This window comes from Anomaloglossus baeobatrachus, chromosome 7, assembly GCF_048569485.1.
Source record: "Anomaloglossus baeobatrachus isolate aAnoBae1 chromosome 7, aAnoBae1.hap1, whole genome shotgun sequence".
NCBI classification, from domain to species: domain Eukaryota; kingdom Metazoa; phylum Chordata; class Amphibia; order Anura; family Aromobatidae; genus Anomaloglossus; species Anomaloglossus baeobatrachus.
Genome location: NC_134359.1, coordinates 95,429,883 through 95,442,065, shown reverse-complemented (window position 1 = coordinate 95,442,065; position 12,183 = coordinate 95,429,883). Strand labels below are relative to the sequence as shown.

The 12,183-nt window shown below is 45.8% G+C and overlaps 1 protein-coding gene across 1 annotated transcript in view; it reads right to left on the bottom strand.

Moving 5' to 3' along the window:
* Positions 1-3,195: 3,195 nt before the first annotated feature.
* The window catches only part of LOC142245930 (putative methyltransferase DDB_G0268948), a 33,492-nt gene continuing 24,504 nt past the window's right edge, over positions 3,196-12,183 (bottom strand). Inside the window, exons 5-6 of the mRNA XM_075318938.1 lie at positions 9,944-10,081; positions 3,196-3,388 (exon numbers count right to left, since the gene is read on the bottom strand). Coding sequence (XP_075175053.1) covers positions 3,301-3,388; positions 9,944-10,081 — 226 coding nt within the window. The 3' untranslated portion in view covers positions 3,196-3,300. The remainder of the gene's footprint in view (positions 3,389-9,943; positions 10,082-12,183) is intronic.

Genomic DNA, 12,183 nt, shown 5'->3' with positions numbered 1-12,183 from the left:
CCGCCGCTGTGTGCTTACCTCGGCTGGACGGTAAAAATACGGCGGAGCCCACGTGTTTTTTTTCTATATGTCCGTTTGATTTGTATGTACATTCTATATGTCTGTGTGTGAGTGTGACATGTGTGTGTTCTATGTCTGTGTCTGTGATGTGTGTGTGTTTACTCTCTGCTCTGCTTCCTCTTCCTGCATAATGACATCCCTTCCCTGCAAACCGCAGGTTAGTGATGAACATTACCGCAGGTAAACCGCGAAATACCGGAGGGAATAACGCAGGAAAACGCAATGAACCACACAGAATTTGCTGCCTGCGTTATTCCCTGCAGGATTTCACGATTACATTGCAGTCATTGGAGTGAAATCCCGCAGCGACGTGCGGAAAAGAAGTGACATTCATTTGTTTTTCCTGCGGTAATCCCGCAGCAAAACATGCAGCTGTCATAATCCGCAATGAATCACTGCAGAGATGTTATGAACATAACATGCAGCAAAACCACAGGAAATCCGCAGCAAAAACCGGCAAGTGTGCACAGGGCCTAAAGGTCTCACAGATATTCAAACAGCAGGGCAAGCTGGAAAAAAACTGTTTCTTGTTAGATTGAGCTAATAGATTACACTGCCTCTACGCTGCTGTTTTGTACCGCTATGCAAATCTGCGTGATGGAATGCATTATAAGGTTTCAGAGATATTCACACAGCAAGGTACTCTGGAAAACACTCTGTTTTGTGCTAGATTGAACTAATAGATTACACTGCCTGATGCAGCGCTGTATTTGATTTAGAATTACATACATCTATCTGTCATGGGGTGTGACGGAATCACAAGAAACAGGGGAGTGTAAACTGGCCCTCAGGCAAGGGGAACCTTAGCTGACCCTGATGTCAAAGGTACGTTTGAAGGTGACGATGTGTGGGCTGTGTTCCTTGCCCTAGCTCCTAAATAACCCTGGTCTAGAGTCCCCCCTCCGTCCACCCAAGAGAGGGCTGGGACAGGAGTGTTTAATCCCACACAAATAAACAGACGGGGGGGGGGACACAAAACTCAAAGTTACTGTCATGATCCAGGACTGCTATTTTACGCTCCAGAGTTTCTAAGGCCTGGCCTGGTCATGTCAGGTGTTATCTCCCATCGACCTCATTCAGGTTTCAGGAGACACTATATCTGGGCGCTGCACCAGCATTCCAGTGCTGGTTATAGTTTTGCTCTGCAGCCTGTGACTGGATCTGGTGAGATTTCCTGTTTGATCTGACTCCTTGTTACCATACCCTGACATGTACCTTCCCCCTTTCATCTGTTTGTACCAGTCCCTGACTTCCCACTCCTGTCAGTTGTTTACCCATCTTGGTCCATCCTCCTTCCCATGTTTGTGTCTCCTCACCCTCTAGTCTTGTCTTTTGTTCACTCTGCCCTTTGTGTTTCCCTCTGCATACCTGATCTCCTGGCACCCGACTTTGGTTCTGTTTTCTGACTGATTTTGATCCTCCCTTTGCAGTGACTTAACTTTCCTGGCAAGACCCTGACTGCTTGACTAGTCTATTGTCCCCTGGTGGTTTGCCTGTGAACTGCCTGCTGAAGTTACTCTGCTGTACTTCAGCATCCTTTCTGTTACAATGTTACTTTGACTCTCCTTCAGTACTCTGCTGCAACCTAGTGGGGAATATTCTGTACTACGTCTTACCAGCCCTTTGTACAGTGTGACACAACAATCACTCACAGAGGTATAGACAGTAGGTGATCAGGAGGAAACTAAAGAAAGGGAGGAAATTATCAGACAACAAAAATATTTCCACAACACACCAAACAGCACACAGACCTTCACCATTAATTGGATATCAAAGCACAAGCACTTGGATCGCATAAAGCTATCACCAGCATGAGAGACAAGGCTCCACCATCTTAAAAATGGAGGAGGCAACTGTGATAGATCTCCTGCAACCTGTGACTCAAGCAGTAATCCACAGGCTAGCAGAATTAACTCCTACAAGCCTAATTACTAACAAGAGCACAGCTGGTTGATGCTCGAGCCTTTCTGTGCAACTCAAAAGCAGCATTGTGTGGAGTGTCTGACACCTGTTTGTGAACAATGTCAGATGTAGTCCTGACACTCGGAGAGTTTTATGCCAGACACTGTGTGACACTATCACTGTCTCTCACTCCCACAGCATCCTATCCCTACAATGTATTTGTTTTTTCCTAACTGCACCTATCACTGTACACCACCCCAACAGTGTACTCTCCCTATTCTAGTGAAGGTAAAATGGTGCTGCGGCCCATGATCTAGCCTTTATATAGGCCGAGTGACGAGTGTGCCAGCCAATCACAGCCATGCCAATACTTGGCATGGCTGCTATGGCTCCAGAAGTGTCCACAGGCTAAAGCTTGCTGATTGGCTGCTCTGCAACCATTCAACAAGTTTTATTCAGGTGACATACCTGAACAATCACTGAAAGTACAGTCAAAAGTCTGTGTTCAGGGTTCAGCTCCGGACACAAGGTGTCCAGTAGGAACAATGAAATTTACTTTTCGGGTAGGGATAGTTGCCCCTTTATGAGTGTAGTTAATTCCATCTTTACCATTCTAAATTCTTAATTCTTACCTCTTACTTTTCAAAAATGTTAGCCTTGCAGACCTGTGTTGTTATCACTATTATCATATTGTCACTGAGTTGGATCATAGCAGTGCCAGTACGCAGACACTTACATTTGGATCTTCTAAATGACATTACTATTTCATATGCTACGGTAGTTCAGTTTAAGCCCTCAACGTCATCTGCCGTACATGTCTGGTGCAAGTCTGGAATTGGCATATCTACTTGGCTCACATTCGTAAAAGTCTGATCTACCAAAGAATAAAATAAGTGAACCCAATTGATAAACAGAAAAAAAATTAAAAACAACAAAATTGCATTTATTATGGTCGATTATCTCGCCCCAAAGAAAATAAGACCCCACAAACCTCTATCAACTAAAAAAATGAAAACATTGCAGCCAGGTCTCTGAATATGGTGACACGGTTTAAAAATTATTACAAATGTCAATTTTTTCACAACTAAAATAATATAAAAAAAACTGGACACGTTTCTTATAGCTGTAATCGCATTGAGGAGGAGAATCATATCGCCAGGTCATTTTTACTTCACAATATACACCGTAGAAACAATTCCCAAAACGTTATGGCTCTTGAAAGATGAAGATTGAAAAACAAAAACGCAAAAATTGAAACTGGCCATGTCAGGAAGAGGTTAATATGACAAGACAAATGAATACTCCACTCTGAATATTTGTATTTGCAAGGTTTCCACTTTAATGTTTGCGAGCAAGGACGCAGTAGTATTTCATATGCATGTTCAGGCAGTCAGAATCAGCGTTTTCTCCAAGTATCTCTCGGAATCTGTAAAAATAAGATTTATTCTCAATGATTCATTGCAAAAATATTTTTTTATTATAAGTTATATCGAATGTAATATTGTACAGTTGGATCTGTGGGAGAAGTGCATTAGTGTCCACCACGGCAAATTTCCCAACCCTTCCCATGATATCTCAAACCTTACATGTCTTTTTTAACTTAAGACTAAACCTTTGCTAATAATTTTGTTTGTTTTTTTTTTACTATGTTGAGAATACTGATGAATTTTTATTTCAATTATAGGTCTGGCTTTATATTGTTGTGGACTTCTGAAGTATACCTTAACCCTTTATGGTATATATTGAAATAAAGTACATGAATCTTTAAAACACCACTCCAGCAGGTTTTTATTTAGCACTGGAGTGGCGCTGTGAATGTAAGCCCCCTGCTCCCAGTATTATACTTACTCTCTGGCTGCTTTATCCTTTCTCAGCACCCCTCCTGTCCCGCAGCATCCATAAATTCTGACTGGCAGAAGTTACATCACAAACTCTCAATGCAGGTCTATGAGAGCCAGAATGAGGCTCTCATAGACTTCATAGCCTTATATTGAGTTGTTACCTCCAGCTGCTCTATGAAACACTGGAGCTGCCGCAGGTCACAAATCACAGGAATCCGCCGACCAGAGTGACGCTGTAAAAATATAAAGTCGACGGAGAATGAGTAAAATATGGGGCAGGGGACTTAGATTTAAAGCACCATTCCAGCGCTGAAATAAAAAAAAAGTTGGAGTGGTGCTTTAAAACTGTAACAGCAAAATACAATATTAATATTAAATATCACTGTCTGTCAAAAGTAGATCTCTATAATTTAGCCATTATATAAATCTAGGAAAGTACCGTTTTTTTCGTTTTATAAGATGCCCCAGATTATAAGACGCACCCCAAATTTAGAGATAAAAAAGGTAATGATATTTAGCAAATAGAATCACCAGTTGGTGATTCTGCGGGGACAATGCTCACAACTTAGATCAATGAACAGCACCAGTGAGAAAATAAATATAAAACCTAGCTTTTAATCTTACTCATTAAAATTGTGCGATATATTAAAAAATACACTTTGGATCACCCTGCGGGTAGCCAAAGGCCCGTGTTCCTGTCACGGGCGGGGGGTGCGCCGCTGCTCGACCGCGCTCGTGGCTCGGGTCAGGCTGCTGCAGCTGCTGCTCGGTGGCTCGAGCGATGGGCTGGATCCGGGGACTCGAGCGGCGCTCCTCGCCCGTGAGTGAAAGGGGTTGGTTTGGTTTGGGGATTGAGTTCGTGACGCCACCCACGGTTTGTGGTGATAATGGGACACCACCGCTGTTCTGGACGGGGATCCCGGGAGCGATGACAGGGAGCAGCTGAGATGTTTCTCTCCCCTCCGTGGGTAGGGGGGTTTGGTGGTCCCGGGGCCCGGTGATGTGGACTGGAAGATGGATGGCGGGAGTTAGGGAAGTGCAGGGTCGCGGGGCAGCGCAGTGCCAGACGGCACAGTGGTACTCACTCAGCCAGTAACGTACACGGAGTCTCTGGTCAAACAAACGGCTGGATGGACAGGTCCCACAGACGGCTGCGGTGGTCACTCCCGGTAGGTTGGCGGTGACTGTCTCTCCCTGCACCTTTGGTGTGTTGTCGGCCTCGATGGCTTCCCACCGGTAGCCCGCTCCCCAGCGGCGTGTTCCTGTCACGGGCGGGGGGGTGAGCCGCTGCTCGACCGCGCTCGTGGCTCGGGTCAGGTTGCTGCAGCTGCTGCTCGGTGGCTCGAGCGATGGGCCGGATCCGGGGACTCGAGCGGCGCTCCTTGCCCGTGAGTGAAAGGGGTTGGTTTGGTTTGGGGATTGAGTTCGTGACGCCACCCACGGTTTGTGGTGATAATGGGACACCACCGCTGCTCTGGACGGGGATCCCGGGAGCGATGACAGGGAGCAGCTGAGATGTTTCTCTCCCCTCCGTGGGTAGGGGGGTTTGGTGGTCCCGGGGCCCGGTGATGTGGACTGGAAGATGGATGGCGGGAGTTGGGGAAGTGCAGGGTCGCGGGGCAGCGCAGTGCCAGACGGCACAGTGGTACTCACTCAGCCAGTAACGTACACGGAGTCTCTGGTCAAACAAACGGCTGGATGGACGGGTCCCACAGACGGCTGCGGTGGTCACTCCCGGTAGGTTGGCGGTGACTGTCTCTCTCTGCACCTTTGGTGTGTTGTCGGCCTCGATGGCTTCCCACCGGTAGCCCGCTCCCCAGCGGTGTGGTTGCTAGAGGAGCCCCTCTTTGCCCGCAGGCTCTGAACCTGGGAACTCTAGCTGTGGCGGTAGCTGTATTTCCCTTCACGGTTGAGCGGTTGCCTTCAGTCAGGTCTTTGGCTGCTGAGGAACCCCGAAGGTTCCCATCGCTGACGGATTTGACCGCTTTAACGGCGACTCCAAGCCTGATCCTGGTCTGTAGGCCCTGCCGAGTGGTGCTGGCGTTTCTTCGCTCCCCGATCCGGTACCGGCGGGCCACCGCCCGACCCCGGTCCTTACGGTTGTGCGTCAATCGGCCTCGCCTGCAGACGGTCACCACCGTCTGCCAACCTTGCTGTACGTCCCCGGGCCATGTACCCGGACACGGTCAGTCAGCTCCTCGACTACCACTTTCCTCAACGGTAAAATTGTTCTGAGTCCTTTTCCCCACTCCAGGGCTGTGAACTCCTCGATGGGCGGGGCCAACCGCCTGGCTCCGCCCCACCTGGTGTGGACATCAGCCCCCGGAGGAAGGCAACAAGGATTTGTGTGTGACTGGTGTGCCTAACCGGGGTGTGGGGTGTGTTGTTGTAGTTTCTGTGACGTCCTGGCTTGTCCAGGGCGCCACATTCTCACACAGTGTAAGGGTACCCTTGGACAATTACCGTAAGGGGATAACAAGCATGTGTGTTTAGGGTAATATGGTCAGACTGTCAATATGCACAATAGTATAGGGGATGAAGGACAGTGGTCCTACTATCAACATACAATATATATATAACATTAGATATGTCAGTCCCACAATTACTGGCAGCAGGATATAGCCTTTTACCTCTTTACTGATTAGTAAACACACAAGTAAAGCAAAAATATGGAAGGGTCTCGCCCATTTAGATGATCTTCCAATACTTAGCACAGCATTTTCTTATTGGGGGGGTCACAGCGGGGCTTGAAGTCCGGGCTTGATGTAACTTGCCCTAAACCCCCTTGACTCCCATCCTTACAAGGACGGTCCACATCTGAACCTATGTCCTTGTACACAACCACCCCACATGCCTCCCGACGGGTTTCATCACAGAATAGTGACTCCTCAGGGGACCGAGCAGGAAAGAAAAATGTAGAGGGCCAAAGATGGTGTGGCACCTGCAGGGTCCATACACCAAATGCTGCAAACCGTTAGCCCCATGAGTGGTGACTTATAAATGTATAGTCAGGGCCCACACAGCCAATCCAAACGACCTGTTCCCTGTGCGTACCGAGCCACCAGAAGTCTCCGTACACAACCAGCTGACTTCCTCAGCGTCTTTCTGTCCAACATCTGGTGACTGTTCTCCCCCGCCACCGGCCACTACACGTGCAGGGTGTTGTGAATGTTAGTTATGTTTTGGTTGCTGGGAGACTCCCTCTGGTGGCAAGAAATGGTTTGAACTTGGACCAGGTGTGTTGTGCAATGGGTGTTTCCTTTGATAACTCTCTGCTTATTTAAATCCTGGTCTGATTGCAGGCTGTTGCCGGATGTCAGTTGTTCTTTGTATCTCCAGCCTGCTTCATCCTGCTCTACACCACATCTATCCCAGATAAGAAAATAGGGGGGAAGCCAGCACTGCTTATGAGTGGGATGCAATTATGACGAGATAAAAAGTGTAACATTCACAAATTCATTCCTACTGTATCAATTCAATGAGATTTTTAGCAAATAATTGATCAATGATTTGAGCCCCCCTGCCCCGTCACGGCAAATCTCTATAAGGGGGGTCCCTACACTACAGTATATAATATACATGTGTACCATGTGGTCTCGTGTAATGTGCAGGACCATATAGGAACACCACCTACCAAAATGCATGTTGGTGCCTGTTCACACACAGCCACCGCCCCCTGTTCCTTAGGCATTAGTACTTAAGCACCACCTGCCTGGGGCTGTTCCGCCCTTCATCCATGTCTGCAGGTCTGACACTGTGGGGGCTAGTTCAGACATTGTGCTAGTGGCAGGCACCTGGACTGCCTCTTTACTCGCAGTTGTCAGCCCTTGCAGCATGGGAGCGGTTCTGACACTTCTCAGGTAGGTGGTGTTCCTATATGGTCCTGCACATCACACGAGACCACATGGTACATATGTATATTATATACTGTAGTGTAGGGACCCCCCTTATAGAGATTTGCCGTGACGGGGCAGGGGGGCTCAAATCATTGATCAATCATTTGCTAAAAATCTCATTGAATTGATAAAGTAGGAATGAATTTGTGAATGTTACACTTTTTATCTCATCATAATTGCATCCCACTCATAAGCAGTGCTGGCTTCCCCCCATTTTCTTTCATCTATCCCAGATAAGTTCTTGCTCTTTATTTATTGTCTGGTTCTTTTGCTTATCTGGGTTTGTCATTTGCTGTGGTTGTTTTCAGTTTTATTTGCATGCAGGGATTTTCCCCCTCAGTGATTTGTTGGGGAACTCCCTGAAGTTCTGTGTGGAGTATAGCTCCTTTGAGTCCATGTGTTTGTGACTTGTTGAATTTGTTATGATTCTTGTTTTCTGTTCATTGGTATGACAAGGGCACCTGGTATAGGACGGAGTTTAGATCGTGTGATCTGAGGGCCTTTTTGTACTATCAGGAAGTTGGTATTTTGCAGGGTTTTTCTCTGGCCACCATCAGTCCCTTTCCTGTCCTTTCCTATTTTAGTCAGCGGGGGCCTCACCTTTTGCTAATCCTGTCATCTATATGTGTATTGTGTTTTTCCTATATCACCGCAGTCTTTTAATGTGGGGGGCTTGCTATTCTTGTCTATTTTTTTGAGGCAGATAATTATTCATCTTTTCTACCTTTAGGATAGTTAGTTCTCCGTCTGGGTTCGCGGTGCACAGGATGTTAGTTCACCCCTCGGCTACTTCTAGTTGTGATGGTTAGTAAGGGGATGGCGGCCAGATTAGTTGCCAATGCTCTTGTTACCTTTTGCCAATGATTTGTGGTGGTCTTCCATGGTTACGGCTCAAAACAGCAGGGTCTGACTAGCGTGTCCGCTCTCCTGTGTTTCCACTTTAGACTGGCTACCTCCAGCTCCTTTTCCTGACTGCAGCTGCAACCTAGCTTCCAGCCTCTCTACTGCACTCCTTGATTGGATGTGGAGGCACACCCCCTCCTGGGTCTACCCAGGGGTCCCCTCAATGGTGTGTGAGACCAGGTCACTATGAGTCTGTGCGTACAAACCCTATTCCAGCCTTTTGGATTACCTGTTTGCACTCACCCAGCATGGGTGCAGTACTCAGTGGCTCCTGACCAAGTCAGGGGTGCCACACTAGTACTACTCCTCTTTCGGGATCCAGAGTCCTCCTTCCATTGACAGGGTATGACATGTTGGCCATAGCCAATCAATGGCTGCTGCTTGGCAGCAGTGTTGATATTCCATAGGAGCAAAAGCAGCAGTGTTTTGTCTAGCTTTAACAGAATGACAATGCTCCAGTTGAGCAGCTGATGATCACAGAGGAGTTCTGGTCCGGTAAGTGAGTTTTTTTCCAATTGTTAAAGCACCTTGGGTCCATTGAGCTTAATGCCACTTTACACACAGCGACATCGCTAGCGATGTCGCTGGTGAAAGCACCCGTCCCCATCGGTTGTGCGTCATGGGAAAATCGCTGCCCGTGGCGCACAACATCACTATCACCCGCAACGTCGCTGTGGCCAGCGAACCGCCTCTTTTCTAAGGGGGCGGTTCGTGCGGAGTCACAGCGGAGTCACTAAGCGGCCAGCCAATAGAAGCAGAGGGGTGGAGATGAGCGGCCATAACATCCCGCCCAACTCCTTCCATCCTCATTGGCGGCGGCCGCAGGTACGATGTTGTTCCTCGTTCCTGCGGTGTCACTATACATGTTTGGTATCTACTAACTCAATCTGACCTGGGGAATCATAAGCCAGATCAGTTTTACCATATAGGGAATAAGGTAAATAAAAAAAACAAAAACAAAACAAAAACAATAGCAGAATGACACTTTTTTGCAATTTCACTGCACCTGGATTTTTTTCCCCATTTGCCAGTACTCTACAGTATATGGTAAAAGTAATGGTTTCTTTTGAAAGTATAACTTGTTCCGCAAAAAACAATCCCTCATACAGCTATGTTGACGGAAAAATAAAAAAGTTATATCTCTTAGAAGAAAGGGAAGAAAAAATGAAAATCAAAAATGGAAAATTAGGTTATTTCTAGATCCAGAAAATTACTCCATATGTGTTTCTTCTTCAGGACAGTTAAAATTCTAATTTACCTATGTCAATCTTCCCAAATGAAAACCAAAAGATTATACATCATATAAATAGTAAAAATAAAATATTAAATGCCATGGCACACCTTTTTTCAGTTTGCATTAGCAATTTCTCTGCTCCTTTCACATCTTTTTCTTTGAACCGCTCAAACATATAAATGGCTTGGATGAATCCAATCATTTCTGGAATAGACAGCTGAATTTTGTCACATACATCTGTAATACTAGAAGAGAAGAATAGGTGCTTGAGATATAATTTATGTGGCACAGTGCAGTAAATGGAATATTTTAATCAACATGGTAAAATAATAACAATACACCGTGTGCAGAATTATTAGGCAAGTTGTCTTTTAGAGGATTTTTTTTATTATTGATCAACAACTATGTTCCCAATCAACCCAAAAGACTCATAAATATCAAAGCTTAATATTTCTGGAGGTTGGAGTGTTTTTATTTTAGATTTGTCTATCTTAGGAGGATATCTGTTTGTACAGGTAACTATTACTGTGTAGAATTATTAGGCAACTTAATAAAAACCAAATATATATTCCCATCTCACTTGTTTATTTTCACCAGGTAAACCAATATAACTGCACAAAGTTTAGAAATAAACATTTCTGACATGTAAAAACAAAACCCAAAAAAATTAGTGACCAATATAGCCACCCTTCTTTATGATGAAACTCAACAGCCTACCATCCATACATTCTGTCAGTTGCTTGATCTGTTTACGATCAACATTGCGTGCAGCAGTCTCCACAGCCTCCCAGACACTGTTCCTAGAGGTGTACTGTTTTCCCTCCCTTTAGAGCTCACATTTTATGAGGGACCACATGTTCTCTATGAGGTTCAGATCAGGTGCACAAGGGGGCCATGTCTTTATTTTGTCATCTTTGAAACCTTTACTGGCCAGCCACGCTGTGGAGTAGTTGGATGCATTTGATGGAGCATTGTTCTGCATGAAAATCATGTTTTTCTTCAACAATATCGACTTCTTCCTGTACCACTGTTTGAAGAAGTTGTCTTCCAAAAACTGGCAGAAGGTCTGGGAATTGAGCTTCACTCCATCCTCAACCCGAAAAGGTCCCACAAGTTCATCTTTGATGATACCAGTCCATACCAGTACCAAACATCCACACCTTGCTGGCGTCTAAGTCGGAGTAGAGCTCTCTGCCCTTTACTGATCCAGCCTCTGGCCCATCCATCTGGCTCATCAAGAGTCACTCTCATTCCAGCAGTCCATAAAACCTTTGAAAAATCAGTCTTAAGATATTTCTTGGCCTAGTCTTGACGTTTTTCCTTATGTTTCTTGTTCAAAGGTGGTCGTTTTTCAGCCTTCCTTACCTTAGCTATGTCTCTGAGTGTTGCACACCTTGTGCTTTTTGATACTCCTGTAATGTTGCAGCTCTGAAATATGGCCAAACTGATGGCAAATGGCATCTTGGCAGCTTCATGCTTGATTTTCCTCAATTCATGGGCAGTTATACAAGGAGGTGTTTAAAAAAATGTTCCTGTGCTGAGATAATCTTATATATGTGTCCTTGCTGTGTACTGTGTAATGGCTGTGTCTGACCATACAGGGACATAGTTTGATCATTCTGCATCTCCTGGGTAAACTTTGTACATCAAAGTTCAATCCTAGTTGGATGCAACTATGATGACGCCTGACAAGAAAGTGGTTTTGGGGGCTGAGTTCATGGGAAAGCGCCCCATGGTGTCAGAAACTGGTTAGAGTGCTTTGTTACCAAAACCATATTTTTTTCTTACTACACTGTGTGCAGAATTATTAGGTAAATGAGTATTTTGATCACATGATAATTTGTATACATGTTGTCCTACTCCAAGCTGTGTAGGCCTGAGAGACAACTACCAATTAAGTAAATCAGGTGATGTGCATCTCTGTAATGAGGAGGGGTGCGGTGTAATGACATCAACACCCTATTTAAGGTGTGCTTATTTATTAGGCAACTTCCTTTCCTTTGGTAAATGGGTCAGAAGAGAGATTTGACGGGCTCTGAAAAGTCCAACATTGTGAGATGTCTTGCAGAGGGATGCAGCAGTCTTGAAATTGCCAAACCTTTGAAGCGTGATCACCGAACAATCAAGCGCTTCATGGCAAATAGCCAACAGGGTCGCAAGAAGCATGTTGGGCAAAAACAGGATATGGACAAGAGTACTACTCGAGACGGACTGAGGTCCCCAAGTAGTTTTAGGGATCCAAATCTCAAGGCACTAGGATGAAGGAACCCACCGAGCACTACACCGGACTGACCTCTGAAGGAATCCAGGTTCGACAGGGCCCATCACAGCGGGTGACTGGTACTAC